This window comes from Heliconius melpomene, chromosome 14 (assembly GCF_056956725.1).
Source record: "Heliconius melpomene rosina isolate 202511_hmr_F chromosome 14, ASM5695672v1, whole genome shotgun sequence".
NCBI classification, from domain to species: domain Eukaryota; kingdom Metazoa; phylum Arthropoda; class Insecta; order Lepidoptera; family Nymphalidae; genus Heliconius; species Heliconius melpomene.
In genome coordinates, this window is record NC_140402.1 from 5,131,013 (window position 1) to 5,157,730 (window position 26,718).

Consider the following 26,718-nt stretch of genomic DNA (forward strand, 5'->3'; position numbering starts at 1 on the left):
GTAATTGACGATTCTAAGATTGTTATATGATTTATTTATTTATAGGCATTTCGTATCATAAAATACTATAAATTAATTAATTAAAATACGTATTAATAAAGGACAAAGCTATAACAAAATAATAATAAAAGAAATTAATAATACTGTCAACAACAATTGAAGTTAATTTTCTCTAAACATAATTATCATGTTTATTTTTCTTGTAATACAAGAGTACGTCGCCGTCGGTCCGCATGCGCGTGCGCATGGCCCAGTGGCTATAAATCTAACGATAATAATCGAACGCAGTCGGTGCCGCGTCGATTTATGATAATAAGTATGAGAATCAAGAGAGACGTGAACAGATCCGATTCGGCCTTGCTTCGGTGAGGTCGCACAATTGGGCTATTATATTTATTTCGATCCCTTGTCGAAGTGATACTGTATTTATATTAGTGTTGTGCTGCGGATTCCTGCGACTGCTGAGCTGCGTGGCGTCCTACTGCGCTGCGTTGCCCTGTGGTTGCCGAGTCCCGCATCGCTCGTTTCCAGCGTCCGGATTGTTGTTCAGTAAGTGGATACACAGTTGCTATTAGATAGGTACTCACCTACCGTTCACCGACGGTAGATTTTGCTTGTTATATATAGTGTTAGTCTTAAAGCACACACCCCGTCCCTCGCCGCAAGGTGAGGGGAGAGACAAAGCATGGCCGGCCTCAGTAGCTCCGAGCTGCTGAGGTACTTAGAGACCTTCCACGGGGAGGCGTTCAACGCCGTGATGAAGTTCGCGCAAACGCGACATGATGCGCCTAGCTCGCCTAGCGCGCCAGAGGTCGGCCCGGATGCCGATATGCAGCCTTCAGCTGCCGGCCCGAGTGCCGATGATGAGCCGATGTTCTCCGGTGGGCCTTGCGACCTCGGAGTCGCCCCGCCGAGGGAGCATTCTCGTGCCCCTACACCGATCCAGTCTGAGGTAGAGATGGAGGAGGGCACTTGCCTGTCCTCCGATTCGGACGATGACGGTTTCGAGACCGTCGGATCACGCTCGGCCAAGCGTAAGGCCAGGGCCCCTAAGGCCCCCCCCCCCCCCGCCCAAAAAGGCGAACAAGCCCGACGGCCGCCGTTCCCGCGCGAACGACTTAACGGTTTTCCCCTCCCCTGCCCCCGCCTCTGCGGTTGAGCGGGAAGAGGACGACTTCCCCCGCGCGCCCCGCGCCCCCCGTATTAAACCGCCGCCACCCATTTATGTGCAAGAGAAGCACAAATGGGGAAAAGTATCCCAGTGGCTTAATAGCCACAATATTCAATACACTACCGCGCGTTTAACGCAGGTAGGTATTAAAATCCAAGTCAGGTCTTCGTCGGAACACCGACAACTCACCTCTTTCCTTCGTGAGTACCAGATAGGGTACCACTCTTACGCCCTGGAGGACGAGCGCCAACTGCGCGTCGTCCTTAAGGGCATTCCAAAAGAGATCGAAGTCGATCTCGTCCTTGACGATCTCAAAAGCAAGGGCTTCCCCGTGCGCCAGGCGCACCGTCTATACAATTCTCGCACTAAAGCGAAATTCGACATTGTTCTTGTTATCCTGGACCTCACTAAGGAGGGAAAGGAAATTTTCAACCTGAGGTCGGTGTGTTCTCTCACCGGCATCAGAGTCGAACCCCCACATACGAGGGGTCTCATAGGGCAGTGTCATCGCTGCCAATTATACGGGCACTCTGCCCGCAATTGTTTCGCGCGGCCTAGGTGCGTTAAGTGCCTAGACGATCACGCGACTGCGGATTGTCCCCGCAAAGTCCCCGATCCCGCTGTGCCCCCAAGCTGCGTGCTATGCGAGACGCAGGGCCATCCCGCGAACTATCGCGGATGTTCCCGCGCGCCGCGCAGACGCACTAGGCGCGGAGGCAAAAAGCGCACCTCCAATAAAAAGGAGCCGGCTCCTACTCAATATGAGCCCGCCCCTCTCCCTAAAGAGAATGCGTGGTTTAAACCCGCACCTACACCGGTCGTCGCCCTCGCCGCGGCACCGGTACAGCCGCCTACCCCTCAGGTAGCGGCTCCCCGCCCCGCGCTCGCGCCTTCCGGCGCGACCGCGACCGCGCCCTTGCGCCCGGCGCCTTCCCGCGCCGCGCCCGCGCCCGCACCCACGCATTCCCGCGCCGCGCCCGCCCCCTCTTCTAACGCTAGCGACTTAGCACTTGTGCTAAGATTCGCTAGATGTTTTGATTTCAAAGAAATCAAAGTCCTCGCGGCGAAACTTAGGAACACGAACGGTTCCGACGATCGCGCTCAAGTTATTATAGATCATATAGATCTCATCGAAGCCATTCAAGGCTTCGTCGCGGTTTAAATTTTTCCAATGGCGGTCATAAATAGATTTACCCCACGGCCCGCTGACTCGCAACTCGCGCGTATTAAACCTAGAGCCCTGTCAATAGCGACCTTTAACGCAAACGGTGTCAAACGCCAAAAAGAGGCTGTGAGCGCCTTCGCGCACGCCCATCAAATAGATATCTTATGTATACAGGAGACTTTTCTTAAACCTGCTGTTCGTAGTCCTGGCATTGCGAACTACAGGATTGTAAGAAATGATAGAGCCACCCACGGTGGAGGCACTATGATTTATTACAAGAAGAATTTACACTGTATACCACTCGACCCTCCGTCTCTCGAAGCAGCCGAGGCGTCGGTGTGTCAGGTATTCCTCACAGGCCATCAGCCTTTAATTATAGCTTCAGTTTATCGTTCGCCGTCTAGGCAATTATTAGAAAGCGACATTTTGGCGCTACTTAGTATGGGAGACTCGGTCCTTCTGATCGGGGATTTCAACTGCAAACATAGACTTTGGAATTCGTCGGTGACTAATGTCAGCGGCAAGAGGCTTCTAGCCTTCACAGAGAAATATAACGCTTGTGTTATAGGCCCGCCTTCTCCCACTCGCTTTAGTGTCCTCGGCACAGGCGATGTACTCGATATTGCCATACTTTCGAACGTTGCACTGTCGCAACGTTCAATAGATACCATTCTCGACCTAGATTCGGACCATCGTCCTGTCATTCTCAAGTTAGGTGACGAGCGCCCCTCTGGCCCTCCCACCAAAACTGTGGTCGACTGGAGGAGATTCGCAAAGCTCCTCCGCTCGAATGAATCCCCTCTTAAGGAATTAATACCTGGCATCGCCGACTCCGCGGCGCTAGCGATAGACGCGGCGAATAAATTTACCGATTATATTTTAAATACAATCCAGAGCTGTTCGAAAGAGGTAACAAACTTGCCCGACGGTAGGTTTGATATCAGAAAAGCTCAGGCGATTGATTAGACGCAGGAACGTAGCTATGCGACGACACGATACCTACCCGACTGACAAAAATCGTAGGGAATTTTACAGATTAAAGAGGAGAGTTCGATTCGAATTCGAACTTCTGCGCGGTGAGTCGTGGGATAAGAAGCTCGAGGGGCTCGCTCCATCGCACCAGGCATTCTGGGCGCTGTCGCGAGCTTTTAGAGTCGATTGTCTCTCGACTATGCCTCCTCTAGTTAGGTCAGATTGTTCAATTGCCGCCGATGACACCGAAAAAGCGGAATGTCTCGCTGACAGTTTAGAGGCTCAATGTACCCCGAGTAGTCAGCCCTGCGATCCGAGCCACATTGCGCGTGTGGATTCCGCGGTCGCAGAATGGGCGCTGACGCCCCCGCAAGGGGAACCGCTCCGCCCGACCTCTGAAGACGAGGTCAAAGTCATCATCAAAAACCTCAAAGATAGGAAGGCCCCGGGGCCCGATAAATTGTCTAATAGAATGTTCAAGTCCCTACCGGCTCAGTTCATATCTCTATTGGTCATTATTTTCAATTCCCTTCTTAAGTCGTGCTCATTCCCCGACGAATGGAAGGAGGCCATAGTCATAGGCATTCCCAAGCCTAATAAGCCGCGGAATATCCCGTCCAGTTATCGACCTATCAGCCTTCTCAGCTGTTTAGGTAAAATTTACGAGAGAATCATTCTCGTTAGACTCTCAGAGGTGGTAGAGGCCGACTCTCTGCTCTGTAATGAGCAATTCGGTTTCAGAAAGAAACATTCCGCCATACATCAAGTCCACCGTGTTGTAGAGCATATAGCTCGATACAACCTTAGGGATCCTTCTCACAGCAATACAGCTGCTATTTTTCTCGATATAGCGAAAGCTTTCGATAAAGTCTGGCATAACGGCTTGATTTACAAGCTGCGCGCCGTTTACGGCTTGCCAGACTGTCTCGTACACATCCTGCGGGACTTTCTCTCGAATAGATACTTTCGCTATAAAGTCGAAGGCACTCTCTCTTCCCCCCGCCTCCTCCGCGCAGGCGTGCCACAAGGCTCTACGCTAAGTCCTATCCTGTACTCGTTGTACTCCAGTGATATCCCGCTCACTCCGGGTGTTCACCTGGCTATGTACGCCGACGATACAGCCCTCTTCACAACCTCGCGTTGTACTATCCTATTAAAAGATCGACTCCAGAAAGCGGCCCGCGCACTAGGTGAGTGGTTCCGCCAATGGAGAATCGAAGTCAATCCCGAGAAGAGTAAAGCAATACTCTTCCCTCTCAATAAAAATATAAGAGTCTCTACCATCCATCTCTTAGACAAACCCATTCCCTGGGAAAAACAGGTCAAATATCTAGGTGTCACTCTAGACTCTAGATTAACTTTCAAACCCCACATTACAAAAGTCTGCAATAAAGCAAAGTACATTCTCAATAGATTATATTATCTCATAAACAAGAATAGTAAAATGTCACTTAGAAATAAGCTGACACTATACAAAGCTTGTATTAGACCTGTCCTTACTTACGCTTGCGTTGCGTTCGCGCACACCAAGCTTGCTCCCTTGCAAAAAGTGCAAAATAAATTCCTGCGCATCGCATCAGGTTCCCCCTGGTACGTGCGTAATGTCGACCTACATAGAGATTTTGAACTGGAATCGATTCACGAGCACTGCAAACGCTTAGCGAAGCGCTACTTTGAGCGCGCAGGCTCGCACGCGAACCCCCTCGTCGCTGAGGCGTGTAATTACACGCCTCACGCGATTCGTAGACGCCCGCGTAGCGTCCTCTTAGACCCCGATGACGCCATTACCGTAGCAAACGGCCCGTACGTAGGTAGGAAACACACTACACACGCACGACACACACACCGTCGTCGCCGGAATCGACGACGTAGTCTAGCCTATCTCACGGCCCGGCGGCGCCTCGGCGCCGTCGGGTCCAGCGGTTAGGGACCGTTAGCTCCCTTAGATTAGTCTAACTTTATTCCCCGGTCGCGGCTTCTGTGTCGCGGCCGGCTTTGCTTAGAATAGGGAAACTCCCAGCCCGCTCGACGACCGCAAGCCGAGGTTCGAGCCCCGCAGGGGGCGCCCTTGCGTCGTCGGCACTCCCCACAGGCAGCCACACAGTGCCTGCATATTTTCAGGGACAGAGTACCCTCTTCCCTACCCACCCGGTGTCGCTGTAAAGGCCAGTAAGGCTAACAGCATTAAAGTCAAGTCCGAAAAAAAAAAAAAAAAGAGACGTGAACTCGGGTAATTTACCAGGTTAACTTAGGTTTCATCTTTGTCCAATTAGAAAAAGATAGATAATATTTATTTAATTATGATATTTAATTCTTAAGTTATGCACTAATGACGTTTATTTTTATTTATCTCGCTTCACGCTCTCATTCTGTATCCAGCAGGGTAGGCAGAGGAAACCTGGTTTTATCGAAATTATTGCCCGAATTTTTAAAGGCATTGCATGTTGAATGGCGAAAACCAACGCCGGGCTTTTTGCCTTAGAGCCAGAGCAAAGAAAAGAAAATATTGATATATGATAATTCATTCCCTCGAATGAGGATCGAATCCACGACCATCGCATTACACCTCTGCGTCCCTCCGCCACGACAGCCTCAATTATTATTTATTGTTCAGTTACAAAATAAATATAAAAGCGTCATGAATCAAATAAAATATATTGTTATTCGTTAATTTATACATTTTAGTGATTTCTTCACTTTATAATTACTACTGCGTATTATATATATGGAACCCACTTAGTTCTACCTTTTTAAATGAATGTGTAAAACACTTAGCAACATCTGGTAAAGGGTCGACTGAGATGGCATTCGTCAATCAGCTGTTACAATTACCGTGTCAAACTACCGCAAACAATTTTTAAATTACAGGTCGTGCCTAAGATTCCAGCAGAACGAGCCAAAGTAATTTTATTTAGTCTGTGAAAATGTGATATTTATAAAAATATGGAGGCACATGGGTAACCTAACGCGACGGTTGTTGGTTCGATCCCCACTCAGAGAAATTAATTATTATTTGTTAATATTTTCATTTCAGCACACACAATGCCTCGAAAATTTAGCAGAAAATAATAGAAGCAATTTTTTTCTTTATTTAAAAATATATTCTTATTACTTAATAATATACTTATCTCATTAAATTAGACAATTATTTAACTAGCAATTAATTAAATACTACATAGAATTAATAATATATAACCACAGACCAATTTATTAAAAAAAAAAACAAAAAGTTACACAAACACCACTTCCCTTGTTAGCCAAAACCACATAAAGATGGATATTATAATGTTGCCATAAATCAAAATCAATAATCTACTATAATCGATATTCCATGCCGATACCGAAGATCGATTTATAATAGAATAATCGAGAAGCCGTCTATGGGCTTAGGAAATGAATTTGATGTTATCTGGCAAAAAAATAACTATATTAACTTTGTGCAATGATTTATATGCCAAATACATTTAATTATTACATATCGTAAGTGTTAAGTACGGCTTAAGCAAAATTGAAGTCACGATTTTCTATTATTTACTAGCTATCAGGTCTTGTTTCTGTTAGTACTGTATAAATTGCAATTATGAATTAAATGAATATATAATTGTATAGGTGTTGTTCGTTTTTAATGTCATATATTTGACCTTGGTTGACCTATCAAAATTTAGTTATATTATACAGATATGAAGAAAATGGAACCTTCCACCAGTAACATAACTTATGAAGTGAACACATAACCTAGCACCCATTTTTTATGAGACCAGTCGTGGCGCAGGGGCACAAAGTGTGACTGTAAAACTGACTGGTTCGATCCCCACTCGAGGAGATGAAATATTTATTTAAATTTTTATTTCTATTTCTTCGTTCTGATGTCGAAGAAAAGCGCACCTTTTTGTTCTGCCAGTCATCACGCAATGCCTCCAGAATTCGGTGGAAATTGGTTCTAACACTAGGTTCCCTCTGTCTACCCTGATATATGAGGAATACACCGTGAAGCTGATTTATTATTTTTTATACTGTATTCCGCAGATTTAGCAGGATAGGTAGAAGGAACCAGGAAGATAGACTTTCTAAACTAAGACACTTCTGTACCCATTTTCCGCCGAATTTTGAAGGCATTGTTACCAGAGCGAGGAAATGCATTTTTTTTATTTCAATTTAATATTTCATTTCGTCAAGAGAGAATCGAACTCACAACACAACTGACTTCTCGGTAACTTCAGTAAAACTTCAAATAGATATCTATCTATTTAAAAAAGTATATGTACCTTATATCTTGAAAACATTCAGTATCTGACGCTGACCCCTTATTATCAAGTGTTGGTAAGGTGACAAATGGGGTACGCCTCACATGGCTGCAGGGTAGAATTAATTAGACACTTATTAATTTAGGGACTGCCCCTCCTTGCTGACGGCGCGGTCTCTTTAAACTCCTGCTGCCTCTTATACTATAATTGTACAATCTGTAGGAATAATGTGTCAGTTATTAAAAAAATAAAATTTATTGATACACATTCCTATCTATTCTGAAGCCAGCCGTGGCGCAGAGGCACAAGCCTATGAATGTAACCGCGACAGATTGTGGGTTCGATTTCCAATCGAGGAAATTAAATATTTAATATTTTCATATCATCTCTCTGGAGTCAAACCAAATCGCTAAAAAAGCTGTAAAAAACATTCCTATCTATTATATTAGGTTTTTTTTAAGAAATAACATTTTATATGTGATCGTAGTGTGCCTTTTATGCCTAATGAAAGATAAATTTTCACTACCTCAAAATTTGGCGGAAAGTGAGATATTTATTTTTAGTTTCTTAACACTAAGTTCCCTCTGGTTACCCCGCTATAGGCTGGATACAGCGTGAAGCTAATACGATAGAGGCACACAGTGCCATCTAGCGAGTAGTAGCGAAAATAGTTTGGTAATATTTGTTAACAGATGGCTCTACTATGTAAAAAATATATAAAATTTTAAATTATGTTACATTATTTTATTATTTATAGCCTTGTCGTTTTTTTAAATAATATTTTCACTGAAAAGATGACTGATAAAAGCGTATAATGGTAAAATATATAATATGATGCAAGAGTCAGTGTTACAAGAGGAAGAGGGAAACCTCACTTGATATATTAGAAAATATTAGAGATCACTTTGGCAAAAGTTTTTGAAGCCATCTTAGTGCGTGAAACGGTTTTGGGTTCGATTCCCACTTGGGAGAATGTCATATTTCATATTTTTATCTCTAGTAACGAGTCAGTGTGATGTTGACTTCCACTCAACACGCAATGCCTTCGAAATTCAACGGAAAGTGGAAAACAGAAGTGTCTTAATGGTCACGTAGCGTGTTAATACTAAATTCCCAGGTTTCCTCTGCTTACCTGCAATAAAAATATTTATTTGTATTCAAGGTAAGTACTTTTTTTAAATAAACCTTAGCTTAACTATACATATGCACATATTTCCATTGTATAGATCAATAAATTAATTATTTACATTTCACTTTGCCATACCTATGTTTTAATATATAACGAAGAACAGTACAGTCATAGCCACCTATATTTACCTATATATTTGTAGTTAAAGTTCTTAAATAGGTCAAATTATCACATTTGCCAAAACAGTACGAGAAAAAGTGAGTTTCAACATTAATATTATAGTGTCTAACTAAACGTAAGATAATCATAATCTAACTTATCTCAGAATATCTACGAATTACCCAATTTTCTAATCTCGTACCTGTCAATTCCTTTATGATAGCTGAAGCGGAGATCGAATTCCCTACCGTTATCAATAGCGAGTGCGCTATCTCAAAAATTCTTACTATGTTTAGAGTACTCCCGTCGACAGATCTTAGTGATTGTGCGTGAAAACTGAAAAGTATTCAATTGAATACTAAATTTCTAGTAAATACTAGATTTCTAGTAGTTTGAGCGTTCGTTTCGATGATTGGAAGAATGGATATAAACAAGCCCAGCACGAGTCAGCAATCTGTGGAGAAGGTGGAAATGTTCGAGGTGCGCGAGCATGTTCCTTACCAAGCAGAGCTGACGAGAGCCCCCGCGGCGTACGATGAAGAGAGCGGCGATGTTTACAGCTCCTCCTGGAGTTCCGCCTGGTCTTCAATATGCCAGCTCATCAACTTACTTCATCATATGCAAATTGCTATAGTGGTGTTCTGTTTGTGGCATTTCGCGTTAAATTCGCAAGCCGATGGAACGATTACCAATTTACAGCTACATATAGTTTTCGCGGGTACTGGGGTAAATATTAGTTTACTTAAAAACATCTAAATTTGTAATTTTTGAAAATATTTAAATTTTTTATGTATCTTATTCGTCGTAACTTTTTTACACTTGTTTACATTTATAAAATAAATATCGATAATATTTATTTAAATAATACTTATAATTGTATATTTCAATTTCGCAGTGTAAAATTAAATATTAACTAAAAAACCAATTCATACGTTCATCCTATATCTTCTATAGCATAAAAAAAATATTTTTTGCCAATTTAATATTTTTAGTATCAACTGTTCATGGTGGAGTCCATGCTAACACTCAACCGGCACAACTCCTGGTCGTTTCAACTTAGCAACGACAGTAAAAGAGTAGTCCACGGATGTCTCCAACTAATCGGATCCATCTTCGTCCTCGCGGGAACCTTCCTTGCATTGTCAGAAACAAACATGTCAATTAACACAGCTCATGGAATTTGCGGTAAGATGTTTCTGTAAAGCTATCGCTATAAAGGTATTCCGAGATAGGGTCACGAGTGCCGACACGATAAAATATCACACTGATAGTTCGATTTCAAAGATAAAGTTAGAATGCCTACTCTACTCTCACTTAAAACCGTTTTAATATACAATTTTTATACCTACCTTATAAATAACATAGCATGCTGTGTGACATAAATTTTTTTATGTGTCAAGGTAGAGGGTACTCTATAATGTGGTTTGCCTTGACACCAGAGCGAAAAAAATGGAAATATTGAATATTTAATTTCCTTGACTTTTGTCCCTCTGTACCACGACTGGTCTCATACAATCATCAATACATATATTTATGTGACGAATATATCTTAACAGTATCAAAGTCGTAGAGAAAACATCCTGTTCCCCTTTTTATATAGAATTGCAGTCCGTTTTAAATTATTTATCAACTCATAATTATTTTCTTATATTTTCTTTTTTGTATTTTCAGGTGTCATCGCGCTCACATTTACCCTCATCAGTTTCATTTCAGGCGTCATAGCATTATTCTCATCCAAAGTCAGATTACTGGTAAGGAGTGGGCCTATTAAGATAGTCCACATGGCTGTCGGCATGTTAGCGGTATCTATGGGTCTTATTACTATGACGATAGGGTTGAACATGCCCTTCTATAGGGCAAGCCAAGGAGGATTGGCGACAGCACTGATAACATTTGTTGTTATCATTCTGTTTTACACTCTCATTCAACCAATTGTTGATATTATTTCGTCTTCCCGAAAAGGTTTGTGACTAGTTAAAGTCGAAGGGTCTGTCAGTGGTGATAGTGATGCTTAACTGTCAGTAAATCAGCCACCAACACTTTTTACTTCCTTTTAGTACCATTCTTTTACTATTACTTCCTTATTCTTTTATTTATGTTCAAGTTCGTTAAAACACTGCAGTATTTTTTTAGATTTAAGATTAATTTTAAGGTATTAGGTTATATTTTTTTATTCTTAATTATTTTAGCTATAGTTTACATACATATACAAATATTATTTTATGTGATGCGTTTGACATTTAAATGAGTAAAAATTTTTGTGCGTAACTTCATGGGTTACACATTTAAAAGTTCAGTTTGCAAGACTATAGGTGCACTTTCTGCTTTCTAAAATCCCTTAAATAGTATACTCGTATAGATTTGAAAAATAAAATGGGAGTTAGTGACATGATTAGAGAAGATAGTGACAAGACACTTTAATATCAATACTAAAAAATAAGTTCGGTTCGGTTCGGTTCTTTATTTATGGCGCTTCGAGCATGCCAAAAAAAAAAAAAGTTAATAAAGATTACAAAACTTTAGAGAAGTTTTGATGAGTATTTTAAATATTTTTTTATTGTGAATGTTTATAGAAATAATTACTAGATTAATAAAGAAACAATGTTTCTTGAAATTTTTATACTTATATTGTTATTAAAATATAATAATATAAAGTAGATGTAAGTGGCCTATTTTAAGAATGAATGGTTTCTAATAAAGATATTTATTTTATGTTTATTTTTTATTAATTTCCCAAATAATGTAACATTTAAAATTAAACTATGAAGTAAAAATAGAGGACAGTCGTCGCGGAATACAAGTGTGCGACTGTAAACTCGACAGGTTGTGGGTTCGATATCCTGCTCGAGAAAAATCAAATATTTCATTTTCTCGCTCTGGTAACGCATTAAATTCCTTCACTCAATAAGCAATGCCTCCAAAATTCGCCGGAAAGTGCAGAATGGAAGTGTCTTAACGAAGTATTTTTTTATACTAGGTTCCCAGATTCTCCATCCCTAATAGACTGGGATCCGGCCGTTGAATCCTGCATATACGAGTTTTCTTAATTAAACCAATATTAATGAATAATACATGATTAGTAGAACAGATTACACCTGGGTTGCCTGGAAGAATCCTGCCGCAATCACCTTTAATTACATTTTTTCGTAACTCGTTTTTGGAGAAAATTGCACCAATACGTTTTTTATATGAATCGCACATCATTTGAAAGATAATCCCATAAGGAATTGGAAAATTAAGGGTTGCCAGCTCTCAGTCTGCCGCAAGTCTAGGGTTGCCTGGTTTAAACATGTCACTAAATGTTAATAATTTGCACTCATGTGTTTTTTTAATGAATTATATATCAAATTAAAGCTTATTTTTTTCTGAACACTATAAAACAGGGTTGCCTGGAAAATTCCTGCCGCAAACAGGGGTTGCCAGCGTTTGAAATATTTTATTCCGGTTCCGTTTGACTATGAGAATAGACGATGAAATGCGCGGTCTGCCTTATGTTTTAAAGTAAAATATTATATAATAGAAGGTCAATCTTAAAATCAATGTTTATTCTAATTGTTCACCTGTTAAATGATGATTTTAATCATATTAAGTACACGCAGAAAACTATTTAAAGATCATGAGGCAGAAGAAATCATCCTTATTTTTAAAGTAAAATAATGAATCTATAATATTGAGTCTTTGCAAAATCTATTTTCTAAATACTAATATTTATTTATTAATTTAAATTACCATTTTGAAACAATTAAATTATCTAGTTAAATAAATGTTTACAAATATTGATCTACTATAAACTATTAATATATATACATATACATCATGTTCCCTTAATATAATGAAGGGTGACCATTATTGCGGATATTTTTTTTATTAATTATATTGAAAAATACATTTCAATGAACTCTCTCTCTTCGTCCTCTACTTGTTTGATTTGACAAGGCTTGCCGCAATTATTTTTTTCTCACGCAATTTTTAATAATTTGCATAGGAAAGAAATATATATAATAGAATTATAATAAACAAAACTAAGTTAGCAAAATAAATTCGAAGAAAATCCGACAGTAATGCCGACTAATAAACGCTATTTACGGTTTATGACCAAGAGTCGGCAAATATCAATTAGTTGGCTATTTTTTACTATAGATAAACATTTTGCGGCGCCATACAAAGCAAACCAAATGCAATAAAATTATTTTCGAAGATGTATTGTTTCTAAATGCAATGAAAGTGCAGATGGCCAAATGAGTTGTTTTTGAGCATATTACTTAGTTACTTACCTCTCGTTTTGGAGTAAAGACGTTTTTACTTGACAAAAATGAAGATGTGTTTTTTGTGCGGCAGGAGTGAAAATGTGATAGAATTTAACAAGGAATCTCTCCAAAAGTGTAAAATTATGTTATTGTTTCGCCAAAAAATGAATTTTAAATACAGTGACATTTTTTTAAATAGTAACACAATGCACAGTTATCATTTACAGTATTACAAAAAGTTCATTGTTTTAAAACAAAAATATAAAGAAGTATTTTTTAATTATTTTCTAATGCAAAACGTAAGTATACTTTAATATTTAATATTATATAGTTTAATAAAATGTAGACAATTGTGGCCGTGGGAGTTGCCTCAGTTTTGATTATACTAAGTTAGGGACGTTAGTGAGTGATTACGCTTTATTATAATTATAAGAACAATTCTTTCAGACCTAAATACCTTAAAAACTCTCAGCATAGACGGACAAGTTCTTGCTAGCGACATTTTATTATCTATATTTTTTAATAGTTTTTATTAGTTGAATAGTTTTCATTTACTTTGCAAAAACGTAAATATTCGTACCAAAAAGATGGGCGCCATAGTTCTTTCTACGGATACGGACGGCGTTGTCAAATCAAACAAGCAGAGGGCGAAGAGAGAGAGAGAGATTGTTTATTGAAATGTAATTTTCCACATTTTCTTAATTAATAAAAAAAATATCCGCGATAATTGTCACCTCTCATTATATTAAGGAAACATGTTCTAATTAATATCTTATAGTAGATCGATATTTGTAAACATTTACTTAATTAGATAATTTAGTTGTTTTAAAAGGGTTATTTAACTAAATATTATTATTTATAAAATAAATTTTGCGAAGACTCAATATTATGGATTATTATTTTACTTGAAAAATAAGAATGATTTCATCTTTAAATAGTTTTCTGCGTGTACTTAATATGATTAAAATCATCATTTAACAGGTGAACAATTAGAATAAACATTGATTTTAAGATTGACCTTCTATTATATAATATTTTACTTTAAAACATAAGGCAGACCGCGCATTTCATCGTCTATTCTCATAGTCAAACGGAACCGGAATAAAATATTTCAAACGCTGGCAACCCCTGTTTGCGGCAGGAATTTTCCAGGCAACCCTGTTTTATAGTGTTCAGAAAAAAATAAGCTTTAATTTGATATATAATTCATTAAAAAAACACATGAGTGCAAATTATTAACATTTAGTGACATGTTTAAACCAGGCAACCCTAGACTTGCGGCAGACTGAGAGCTGGCAACCCTTAATTTTCCAATTCCTTATGGGATTATCTTTCAAATGATGTGCGATTCATATAAAAAACGTATTGGTGCAATTTTCTCCAAAAACGAGTTACGAAAAAATGTAATTAAAGGTGATTGCGGCAGGATTCTTCCAGGCAACCCAGGTGTAATCTGTTCTACTAATCATGTATTATTCATTAATATAGGTTTAATTAAGAAAACTCGTATATGCAGGATTCAACGGCCGGATCTCAGGGTATAACACATGAATAAGAATACAAATTATATATTTTAAAAAAGTTAATGTTTACAATTTTTTATTCTCGAACGCAGCTTACTTTTGAAAAGTTACCTGTCATCGTGTTGTTAATCTGTGGCTTTTGCTTATAATTGTCAAATCACTGTCATATTCCGGCAAAGCGAAGCCGTCTCTCAAAAACTATAAAGAAACTGCAATTATCTTTGAACATTACTATATTTAATATTTACATATATTATCAAAATGGTAAGTTTATATTTTCAAAATATGAAGATATTCACATATAATACAAATATATAACGAAATAATAGGTTAACGAGTTATTGCTTGGTCATTGGTGTTCACAACATTTTTTTGTATTTTACAGGCTCGTCGTTATGATACGAGGACAACAATATTTTCTCCAGAAGGTAAGAATAGAGGGATTTTTGAATTTATTTAAATTTTTAATTATTTATAATTAATTAATTTTGTATGAAACTTTCTCATTAGTCATTCATATCGATGCTTATATGGACTATGCCTAAAAAATATATAGATACATGATGACAGAAACCCGTATTTTACAGTGATGTGAATATTTTTAAAGGTATTTTTAATTTATCATACTCTTCGTTTTACAGGGAGATTATATCAAGTTGAATATGCTATGGAGGCGATTAGCCATGCTGGAACCTCTCTTGGAATTCTCGCTACTGACGGGATCTTACTTGCAGCAGAACGCAGGAATACTAATAAACTGCTAGATGAAGTGTTTTTCTCTGAGAAAATATACAAGTTAAATGATGATATGGTTTGCTCTGTGGCTGGAATTACATCAGATGCCAATGTTCTTACAAATGAGCTAAGATTGATAGCACAAAGATATTTGCTGCAGTATGGAGAGTCGATTCCTTGTGAACAATTAGTTTCTTGGCTCTGTGATGTTAAACAGGCTTACACACAGTATGGAGGTAAATAATTATATTAATTTCAAAACAATGTTAATTATTTAAATAAAATGGTTTTCAAATTTCATTATATTTATGATTTCTGATATCTCTAAGACTCTTTATAAAAATGTTTAGATATTTAAAATTTAGTTTCTTGTACGAAATATACCATATTTTGATCATTATATCATCATAAAATTTAGAGACAGGATAGAACCTCGCACACCACTGTATATGTTGATATATTGAGTGATAAGAGTCTGGTTACCAAGCAACAAATAAAAAATGATGTGTTCCTCTGAATAGAAATTAAACCCACAACCATTGTGTTTACAGTCATATTTTACTTAACAATGGGTACAAAAAGTAAAAAATAATTTAAAACAAGCATTTTTTTTTGATTGAATTCTCAATAATAATTAACAATTAAATCCATATAATATGTGAATGATACTTTAATTTTAATGCTATTATTTCTCTTAAGGTAAAAGACCATTTGGTGTCTCCATTCTCTACATGGGTTGGGATAAACATTATGGATATCAGCTATACCAATCAGACCCCAGTGGTAACTATGGTGGATGGAAAGCTACTTGCATTGGAAATAATAGTGCTGTAAGTATGCATAGTGCTATAACTATACTGTCATATGTCATGTTGTTTAGAAAATTAGACAGATGGAGAACAGAGTATTGAAACATTAAAGACAGGTTCCTTCTGACTACCAAGCTGTGCAGAATACATAGAAGCGAAAAATTATGCATAATATTTTAGTTACAAAAAAAAACTTATTTGTCACCTTTTCTATACTATCAAAAATATTTTTTAGGCTGCAGTATCCAGCCTGAAACAGGAATATAAGGAAAATGAAACAACATTGGCTGAGGCTCAAGCATTAGCTATTAAAGTTCTCAGTAAAACCTTGGATATGACAAAACTCACACCCGAAAAAGGTAATAACTAAATTACTAGTGCATATATAAAATTACTAATAAAATAAATAACAATTAATACTAGTAGTATTGACGAAAATGTCTTAAAATTTAAATATAATAATAGTGCTTGATATAATTTATAATTAGTACAGTTTTCTTATCAATTTCTAGAAAAAGTATGATCCATAATCTTTTTTTTTTAGTTGAGATGGCCACACTCACTCGTAAAGATAATAAGACTATAATCAGAGTATTATCCAGTTCAGAAGTGGAAAAATTAATTGCAAATTTTGAAAAGAGTGAAGCAGAAGCAGAAGCTGCCAAGAAACAGCCACCTAAACCATAATTTTATAAAAAAATAATTCTTATATTTGCACATTAAACACTTTACTTGAAATTATATTTTATTTCAATTTATATATAATATTTAAGTTTATATCACTTGTAAAATTATACAATGATCAAATATAGCCAAAATAAAATAATGTTTTGGCTATATTACTAAAAACAATGATAGTAATATAAACAAATAACAACATTTAAATATACAATACCACATACTTATCCATATTTATTGAAAATTTTATGCATAAAATATATTAAACAAAGTCATTTGAATAATTTTTAAACTACTAATAAGTTTTTAACTAATTTACTGCCTATGTCACTATTTATAAGTTTTATAAAACTTGAAATATTCCACATTTATAAGTTTTTTGACCATGATAAGACAAAAAAAAAGGTCTAAACATACCTTTTGTACTATTGTAATAATTTCTGAAAAATAAAAAAAATACTATATGTTCCTTAGTAACTAAAACTCGAGCAAAGCAAGATGCACAAGTTTTAGTTTTATAAATACTTGATGCACCAAATTAATAAGATAACTTATCTATTATTTAGTTAAATATTTACTACGACATTTCCCCTTAAAAGTGCATATGAGCATTTGGTAGAACCCGTATCGTAACAATGTTTACTTAAAAGCCAAGCAACAATATACATCTTTTAAAAAAAGTTAATGACATTTGGGTGAGGTTTTGATTTATGCCACATGTATGTCATATATGACAAATGACAATTGACAAGTCATAATAAATACGGTCGATACTAATATTTTGAACAAAACAGATTTTTTCTCAAGAATTTTTACTAATTTCAAGGATTTATATTAAAAAAATGGCTGTAGAACGGGCAAAAGTTAATGCTACTGTAGTACCAAAGAAATCCAGATTAGAAATGAATGTACGCCAGCTTCTAAACAAATGTGAAAAGATGGCAAAAGAGGAGCCTATTGATGCAAACTGCAGACTTCATCAATATGTGAAATCCTTGAATGAAATGATCGCTGAACTAAAAGCTGCGAATGAGTAAGATTTTGTTTTATTGAAACTTATTATTCATTTAAAAACCAATTAATGTTTAGTTCTAGTGTTATTGTAATAAATTTGATGTTTATTTCCAGAAAACCAACAAAAGATGTTTTAGCTGAGTACATTAAAAGGGGAGCTTTCCTTAAAGGTCTTATTCAAACGGTTAGCCTCAACAGCCCCATGGAAAAGGTTATAATTAATAATCTTTTAAATATAATTAATATAACAGAAAACAGTTTTGCAAATCAACAACCAATGTCTTAAATTCAGGTGTAATTTAGAAAGCTGTGTTTTATTATACTCTTGGCTGAAAACAAATATTTATATAACAATATACATAATAAAATCCCTATTAGTATTTCAGTAAAACCTAACATTATGCATATTTAATTATTTTAGCTGGAAGCAGTACAACAGTTATCTCATGGAGCGGCTACAACAAACTCTGAAGATGGTTCAGCTCAAGAAATACACCAAAAAACTGTTGCAAAGTATGGCGTGGAGTTGAGATCCGAATTATTTGAATTAGGTTGCCATCACTTTTATATTTTATTTATAAAGTTTCATGATTTCAAACTTATTACTCAACAAAAACTAATAATTTCCTGTATCATTATAATTCACATATCAATATAATTTATAGTAACTTTTGCCATAACCCTATTTCAATGACACTGTTAATTTGTTGTAAATTTATTATAAATATATTTTATACTAATATTGCAGATGACAGTGACAATGCTCTAAGACAGCGAAATATAATAAAAGCTGCAAACTTTACAAGTAACCGCACTAGCCAGGAGGACATAGACTCCCTATTGAAATATCACCAAAATATGCAAGAAAAAGTTGCTGAGAATATGGTCATGTTGACGAAGAGCTTAAAAGAACAGTCACAAATTGCCAGCACAATTATAAAAGGGGATACTGAGGTACTTAGAAACATATTTTTTTTTTAGTTTCAGTTTTTTTTAGTGAGAAGGAAACTTCACTTAATGGGTTATTGATAATTAACAATTATATATTACTTCAACAAAGATACATTAATTTCTTGTATGCTTTATTTACTTTTAAATATTCTTTCTCAAAAGTCAAGACTATGACAATAACTATTCAGTATGAAACCCATGGTCAAGATAATTTTATGCAAACAAAAGAGATCTGCAACACAGTTTATACTACTGCAGTTATTAACAATTAAAGTTGTATTGTAATGTATCAAATATTAATTTAATAAATATATTATTATTATTATTATATTATTATCTACTTATAACAACTTTTATTATTTTATTCCAGGCGTTACAGAAATCATCAGACTTGACAGACAAAAATATAATATCTCTGAAATCTGAATCAGAAAGGCTTCAAGAGCACAGTCGCAGTGCGTGGAAGTGTTGGTTATGGCTGATGCTAGCTGTCGTCATGGCAATATTTATAAGTGAGTATTTTATCAGCTGTAAGCATGTTATAGTCTGAACATAACAGATCATCCATAGGGTACCTGGGAACCTACTTTTAAATTCCATCCCCATTAAGATGCTTCTATTCCCTACTTTACACTGAAATCTTGAGGCATTTTGAGTGGCATATTATACATTATTGTGTACATAAGTAGACTTAAGGTTGTGGTGCAGTGATAAAGTGTCTAAATGTAAATGTGTTGGTTCTGGGATCAATTCCCACTCTGAGAATAAAATATTTCTTTATATTCATTTCCTCGCTCCCGTAACAAGGCAAAGGGTGACGTTGAGTTCTGCCAGTCGTCACTAATAAAATGATGAACTATTGTTATAAATTTTATATTTGGCTTCATTTCTTAATATTTTACATGTTATTCTAATAACTCATCTAAAAAATTGCTGATAGTATGCTTTAAGTTACTGAAAAAAAAAACTATTGATTAATCTATTTTTAGTGGCTTAAATTGATAAAAAATACTTTTGTAATGTTTATGAAACATTTATTTAAAAAAGATACTTGTTCTTTTGAGGAATTAAGTGAAATTAAACATTAAAGCCATTGGGGCACAGTGGCTAAGCATCTGATTGTACACCAATGGTTGTGAGTTTGACTTCCTGTATATACATAGGGAGTCAAATTCCCACCTCCCAACAACACATCCCAACGTTAGTTTCGCCACTCAACAGTGTCTTTCTGAAGTGATTAAATGTGCAATGGAAAATATAATTGTATGTAAATTTTATTTTCAGATATGGTTTTGTTTATGAAAGTTATGAAGAAGCGAAAATATGACACTTAAAAAATATATTAGGTTAGTTATTTAATTTATTATTTATATTACTGTGTAATTATTGAACATTTGTTTCTAATAATAACAATATAATAAATTATCTGATTATTTATTTTACTAACTATTATTACCGATTTTTTATATCACTATTTAATTATTTGAAATGTTTTATCATTAACACAAAAAATGTAATTTTATTGATTTATAAAGATATTTATTATTGAGTGAATTACATGATATGAAAGGTAACTTATTTATATTTAAAAAAATTACATAAATGCTTTACCAGAGACAATTTAAATTGTTCGCAATTAATAAAGATTCATCTATAAATTACGTCACTATTTAAAGGAGACGCCGCGACGACGAAGTATCACACACGCAGAAAACTAGAAAAGAGTAATCAAAATATCAAAAAATTGCTAGGGCAAAATTTATGGATCACACCTAAAATAATTATATCACTTAGATATTTAATTAAAAGTAAGGATAAGTTTCAATAAAAGAATTATAATTTCGTATATCTTTATATTTCTCTACTAGCATTTTATAGTTACATATAGTTACCTAGGTATCTATAATGAACATACCAATTCCAATATTGGTCCGTTAGTCATAGCGCATTCAAATCTTCAATTTCAAAGCCAGCTAAGTTCTACAATTCAATTGCATTTATATAAAAATATTTATTTATATATTTGGATATTACTATGCGTGAATAAGTTGATAAAAATATAAAAATAAAATACAAAACTTTTATTTCTAATAAGGTACCTAATATGATAGATAAGTAATCAATATGATTACTTTTAAAAAACATAGCTTCGCGCTTTATCCCACATATAGTAGGGAATGCAAAGGAACCCTAATGTTACGACATTTCATTCCCCACTTTCGGCCCAATTTCAGTTTCATTAAATCAACCACAGCCTTAAATGGTATTCCGATTCCTCCATTCCAGGCTAGAGGCTTTGTTTCTCCCATAGAGTGCTCTCCCCCAGTCCACAATTTGCAGTGGCAATCAATTACGTGGCCAAATTGGCCTATGCAAAGGAAACCTTGTAAAATGGGGATATGCTCAGAAGGATGAAAAGACCTGTGACTGTGTCGCCAACCCACAAACAATGGCATACTCGCTCTCCTGCCCAAATTGTCCGTCTGCCTGGTCGTTTAATAGTCCTATCATATGACACGAAGAAGCCCAAGTTGTAACTTAAAGTGCATTTTATGTATTTTTTATCAAATTATTCACGCGAACCAAAGTGCATTTAAGTAGTAAGTACCAACTACACAAAACTTTAGTTAAACTATTATTATTGAGATTTAACTGCGTTTATAAGTAATAATATATTTTCGTGTGCGTGTTTTTATTGACCCTACCAGTATTATAAGAAAATTATATCATTATGGAAAAAAAATTATGATATATAAAGAGTTGAAAAGTTAACGTAGACTATAATTACTCTTAGTTTACGTAGATAATAAATATATTTTGAATGAAATTTTAACTAAACACAATAGTTGAAAAAGGAACAGACTGGCCCGTATTAAAACTGGCCCGTATTTAGTAAAATGTGTACAAAATATGTAATATTTTTTATTATAATCTTTTCAAGCCGATATAGAAACTAGTGTTATTTTTTTTATAAACATATAAGTATATTAAGAATTTGACAGCGACTTTTTTTTAACTCGCAACAATACTTTTTTATCTATTATGCAAAAATACAAAAAAACTTTTTAACTAAAATACTTTTTTATCTATTATTTTTGTAATATTTAATAATATAATTTTGTCAATCATAGAATTGATTTTTCTTTAGCTTCATATCATGTGATAAGCTGATTATTATCGAAGTGTGGATATTGCAATAGGTAATCTATATATATAAAAGGACTTGTCCTCACTGACTGAGGTAAGATGCACGCACAGCCGTAACCGCTGATGGTAGAAATGTGAAATTTTGGACAAAAGTTTACTTTTGTAATCTGGACATCCACTAAGAAGGGATTTTGAAAAATTTTAACCCTAAAGGGGTGAAATAGGGGTTCAAAGTTTGTATGTAAAAAAATTTAAATCGGCACCGATTTTTATAAAATTTGAAATTTAGATTTTTAAAAGTATTTAATTGAACACGTGTTTCATCGTTTTCTAGAATTCTCCTCCTAAGGGTGCAAAAAAGGGGTTGAAAGTTTGTATAGGTTTTTTTTAAATCGTCACCAATTTTTATAAAATTTGAAATTCAGACTCTTAAACGTATATAATTAAACACATGTTTCATGGTTTTCTAGAATTCACCCCCTAAGGGTGCAAATAAGGGGTTCAAAGTTTGTATGGAAAAATCTTTAAATCGCCATCGATTTTTATAAAATTTGAAATTTAGACTCTTAAAAATATTTCATTGAACACATGTTTCATGGTTTATTAGATAGAATTCACCCCTAAATAAGCAAGCGTAGCTGCGCGCGTCCGCTAATATCTTATAATAACAAATAAGTCGCCGTCAAATGAACTCGTAGGAAGTCCCTTCCAATATGTTAATATTACTTCCTTTTTTTTATTGTAATCCTCTCTCACAAATTGCCCCAAAAAGATCTTATTGTCCATATTAACCATTTGAACATATTTATTTGACATGTACACTATATAGATTTTACAATAAAAGTTAAAGTTAGCCCTAACTGAGTAAAATGACTAGAAAGAATCTAGTACCTTTAGTTATCCTAAAATCCTAAAAATTAACTAATTTCGTTAGTTAACGTTAGATATATATATATGGTTGCATACTTATGTTTATTTTATGATTATTTAAAATATATATTTAATTACATAATTAATATAATATGTGAATGTTGAGCACTCTATGACGAACACCTAAAGAAACACACGATTTAACCAACTTTTGCCTATAAATTTTAATATATCAATAGAAGATTTAAATTATCATAATTTTCGATTCAAAATTTACGTATTAAAGTAGCATAGTATATTTGTAAGTGAAATTACGTGTAAGAATAGATCGAGCTGCTATTAAGCGTTCACTATTTAAAGCCTATGACTATATTCTACTTTTTATCGTAAACGTCGGTCAATTCGAATTTCCATATCTTGTTTGGTCCAATTTCCGTAACGTAAAGGTGGGAGCCATTTCTCGTTACAGCGACGGAATGCGGGTTGGAAAAGCCCTGGAAAAAACGTACATACTTTTAATTATTACTGAATGACTTCTCATACCACAAACTTTTTCTTTCCTAAGTGTGGAAAAGCACTTTAGAAATGTAAAAAAAATATCGAGACTTCCTGGATCTATTAGTTAGTAGTAGATAATTGGATAAAAATAGGTAAAGCTTTAAATTCCGTTGCGTTGAAAAAAATTGTAGGTATACTTAAATGTTATTTTTTATTAGATGTTCTAAAAGAAATATTTAAAAAAATACATGAATCTTGCGTACAAATTACAGTACCTACTACACATCCTGTTTGACAACATTGAGATACAAAAATAATATAACTTACGGTACTGGGCTCCCACGTGTCCAGTATGTTTCCATATAAGGCATTAACAGTAAAACCTCTTATTGCAATGTTCTGAGACGTTGGTCCATTTACAGCGTATATCATATCCCCATGGGAAGCAACAGCGAACACACGGCCTAACGTAGGGTCCTCTATCACAGTGGCTGGTTCCAACATTTTTATATAGCTTTTCAATCCTGCTTTAGGACAGACTATTCTCATATTTTCTCGATCGGCAACACAAACTATATCTAGTTGTTCTAGTAATGTGACACTATGAGGTACGTTTAGCGTTAGTGTATCAGAAAAAGAAGGAATGGCGAATAGGAGTGTTCCAGCTGCATTGAATTTTAGAATTTGATTATTGCAATATCCATCAGCAACGAAGATTTCACCAGTTGTGGCGACTGCTACTGATGTGGGCATGCAGAGTAAGACCCGACGACGATAGGGATAGCCTGCTGTAAAGGCTTCTCCAATTGTTAGACTTGGGTACTTGTGGTTGTTGGGCGTGTACTGAAAGGGTAAATATCACCATCTTAATTTAAGGTTGCTTTGGCAAAGTGGGACCGCGTCTTAATGTGGGTTGTGGGTACGATCCCCATTCGTAAGAAAGATTATATTTAAATGACCACTCTTAATTTTCCATCTTTGAAAAAGCGCAGTATTGCCATACGATACATGTCGTATTCAAAAACGGAGAATGGAGTGTATTAAAACTAAAATCTTTCCGCCTAGAAGTATTTCTATTTTCTTTGCGAGTATTTCTTTTCATTAAATTGCCGTTGTTTCTATAATAGAATGGTGATCTATGGTATTATTATATTAAAAGATATAAAATTAAATTATGTATCACACAATATTTAAATTTAGACTTCAGTTTTAATCCAAAAATACGAATTACTTAATCATTCATTTATTTGATTACTTACTTTAAAAACTTGATGCTTAGCTACATCAGTAACCCAAACATTGTCGTGATGGTCAACGGTTAAGCCGTGTGGCATATAAAACGCATATGCTCCCCAACTATGCAGAACTGATCCTGATTGAGGGTCGAGAACTAATATGGTATCTTCAACAATTGGTCCTTTATCAAGATTTTGGTACACATTCGATTCGTTAAAAGTACTGAAAGTAATATAACAGAAAATAAGCCATTATGCTAATATAACCATATTCATTGCCTCGACACCAGGGTGAAAAAATGGAAATGTTAAATATTTCATCACTCAAATGGGAATCGAACCCACAATCTGTCGCGTTTTCTTTTTTTTTTTATGGTAAAAGGACAAGGCAAACGAGCGTTAGGGTCACCTGATGGTGATCACCGCCGCCCACGACCCCGTGTAGCACCATTTAAAGTCATATGCGCCCCTTCTCCGCGCGATTCTCCTCAAGACATTTAAATGTTGAATATAGACTATAGATTATCATAAATTAGTGTAACACCTTTCGTCCCACACCCTTTCGGCCCTGTGGAAAATGACAGGTTGTCCCAGAGAATTTATTGAAACAGCTGTTATTTGTCCCACATTAAGTGACTGCTGCGGCCAATCCTTCACTTCCTGTGGTCTCAAAACAATTTCATCTTTCGGCTGTAATTATAATGATTTAATTTAGAATTAAAAACATAAGCTGATATATATTAATATTATTTTTTTATAATAATAATTATAGTACTTACAGCATGTACGTCCGAATTTTTTAAAAGATTATCTTCGTTTCCATAGCTAAAATAATCAAAATTATCTCTCACTGTTTCTGGTTCACAATTAATACAATAAATAGTGGCTAGCAACAGCAGGAACGACCACATTTTGTAAGAAATTAATAAGAAATTTAGTACTTGTTCAGATTTACTGTATACTGAAATACAGTATTGATTGTTGGTCCTTCTTTTAAGTGGCTAGACCAATACGCATGCGCTTTTCGGCAATGGTTACTTATAAACTAGAGTATATTTTCAAGGTCAATACAGATATAAGCAAGGATGTCTAAAATGAAAACAAGTGGTGTTAACGATACTTTTATTACTTAAATACAACAAGAATTAACAAAATTGGTCATCCGAAAGAAACATCGCCCTTCCGTTAAGGAGAAAAAAGGCATCTTAGGCATAATACGAAAATAGAAGATGAAATTTCATTTCTTTCCTACCAAATCAGTCTCAGGGTCGTTGAACGTGGCACATACGGGAATACTTAACGGTTTCCTGGTGCTTCTTCCAAGGCATTCCATGTGGGGAGAAAATATTTAATTAATCAAATGAAACGGGTTAAGCCATTTGATTATTGACCTCTCCATTGGGAATTGGGCTGGTCCCATATGTAGCCGGTCTCGGTCATCGAGCAGACCGCGTTGTAGTACTTGCCAGGGCTGCGGCAGTACGACCAGGAAGGACACTTGCACCGGAAAAGTCTTTGGAATTCTTCCTTGCACACTTCGTTCCACCAACAAGTTCTCTAAAACAGATGTTTTATTTGTACATAGGTAATTGGAAAGATCGTACCACACATTTTTTTTTGTAAATTACATATATTACTATGCTATAAAGTTTTCCAAATTACCATTAGGTACACTAGACACATAACTTTATAACCTAAAATAAGAAATCATTGAAAATTCTCAATCTTTCTAACACTATTTCTACAAGCTCACCTCAGTAACGTATCCCTTAATAGATTGGTCCGAATAACTCCGTTTACTGGTAGCCGCAGCCTCAAACATCGCGAACATGACAATATAAGCAATCATTAAGTACATATTGTATCTAAAACGGGACACATCACCTTTTCAGCACAATTTTACACAGTCTTTGATCCAAACATAGCAAAAGTTAGTCTTAAAATAGGCTTTTCGGTGTATTCGGGCTTTTCTCACGCGCCTCGCCCGCTTGAAGCTGTGCGCACGATATAGAGACCAGACTTACGAGGTTTATTTACCTATGTTTATGTTGGGGGTAGGTATGGGGTGAACAGGACAAAAGCGTGTCAAGTGGATGGGGTAGACGCTAATTGGACTTCCGCAGTGGTTTTATACTGCTAGTTACTTATATGAATTCTGTTTTTTATTTATA

At 35.5% G+C, this 26,718-nt stretch overlaps 5 protein-coding genes and 1 long non-coding RNA gene across 7 annotated transcripts; 4 read left to right on the plus strand and 2 right to left on the minus strand.

Moving 5' to 3' along the window:
- The first annotated feature begins 9,045 nt into the window (after nucleotides 1-9,045).
- LOC146532081 (uncharacterized) lies at nucleotides 9,046-10,907 on the plus strand. The gene is made up of 3 exons (XM_085197368.1): nucleotides 9,046-9,566; nucleotides 9,833-10,025; nucleotides 10,512-10,907. Exons 1-3 carry the CDS (start codon nucleotides 9,249-9,251, stop codon nucleotides 10,808-10,810), a joined length of 810 nt encoding a protein of 269 aa, XP_085053494.1. The 5' UTR covers nucleotides 9,046-9,248; the 3' UTR covers nucleotides 10,811-10,907.
- A 945-nt stretch (nucleotides 10,908-11,852) lies between these two features.
- Nucleotides 11,853-13,265, plus strand: LOC146532082 (uncharacterized). The gene is made up of 2 exons (XR_014878754.1): nucleotides 11,853-12,898; nucleotides 13,039-13,265. It is a non-coding gene; the product is annotated as an uncharacterized LOC146532082 (long non-coding RNA).
- A 1,467-nt stretch (nucleotides 13,266-14,732) lies between these two features.
- Prosalpha3 (proteasome alpha3 subunit) lies at nucleotides 14,733-16,895 on the plus strand. The gene is made up of 6 exons (XM_085197438.1): nucleotides 14,733-14,874; nucleotides 14,996-15,038; nucleotides 15,252-15,581; nucleotides 16,045-16,175; nucleotides 16,390-16,513; nucleotides 16,699-16,895. The coding sequence occupies exons 1-6, from the start codon at nucleotides 14,872-14,874 to the stop codon at nucleotides 16,839-16,841; spliced, it is 774 nt and encodes a 257-aa protein (XP_085053564.1). The 5' UTR covers nucleotides 14,733-14,871; the 3' UTR covers nucleotides 16,842-16,895.
- Nucleotides 16,896-17,569: 674 nt separating this feature from the next.
- Use1 (Vesicle transport protein Use1) lies at nucleotides 17,570-21,872 on the plus strand. Of its 2 annotated transcripts, XM_085197052.1 has the most exons (7): nucleotides 17,570-17,865; nucleotides 17,961-18,057; nucleotides 18,268-18,397; nucleotides 18,595-18,800; nucleotides 19,168-19,309; nucleotides 20,082-20,143; nucleotides 20,474-20,643. In XM_085197052.1, the coding sequence occupies exons 1-6, from the start codon at nucleotides 17,675-17,677 to the stop codon at nucleotides 20,129-20,131; spliced, it is 816 nt and encodes a 271-aa protein (XP_085053178.1). In that variant the 5' UTR covers nucleotides 17,570-17,674; the 3' UTR covers nucleotides 20,132-20,143; nucleotides 20,474-20,643. The 2 variants fall into 2 exon arrangements, with proteins under 2 accessions (XP_085053178.1, XP_085053177.1); XM_085197051.1 differs by having other exon boundaries at nucleotides 20,082-21,872.
- Nucleotides 20,637-25,542, minus strand: LOC146532085 (peptidyl-alpha-hydroxyglycine alpha-amidating lyase 2-like). The gene is made up of 5 exons (XM_085197047.1): nucleotides 25,327-25,542; nucleotides 25,092-25,237; nucleotides 24,572-24,770; nucleotides 23,640-24,155; nucleotides 20,637-23,308 (listed from the first exon to the last, which is right to left on the minus strand). The coding sequence occupies exons 1-5, from the start codon at nucleotides 25,456-25,458 to the stop codon at nucleotides 23,189-23,191; spliced, it is 1,113 nt and encodes a 370-aa protein (XP_085053173.1). The 5' UTR covers nucleotides 25,459-25,542; the 3' UTR covers nucleotides 20,637-23,188.
- Nucleotides 25,543-25,655: 113 nt separating this feature from the next.
- Nucleotides 25,656-26,582, minus strand: LOC146532086 (uncharacterized). Its single transcript, XM_085197053.1, has 2 exons — nucleotides 26,301-26,582; nucleotides 25,656-26,104 (listed from the first exon to the last, which is right to left on the minus strand). The coding sequence occupies exons 1-2, from the start codon at nucleotides 26,403-26,405 to the stop codon at nucleotides 25,931-25,933; spliced, it is 279 nt and encodes a 92-aa protein (XP_085053179.1). The 5' UTR covers nucleotides 26,406-26,582; the 3' UTR covers nucleotides 25,656-25,930.
- Nucleotides 26,583-26,718: the final 136 nt, after the last annotated feature.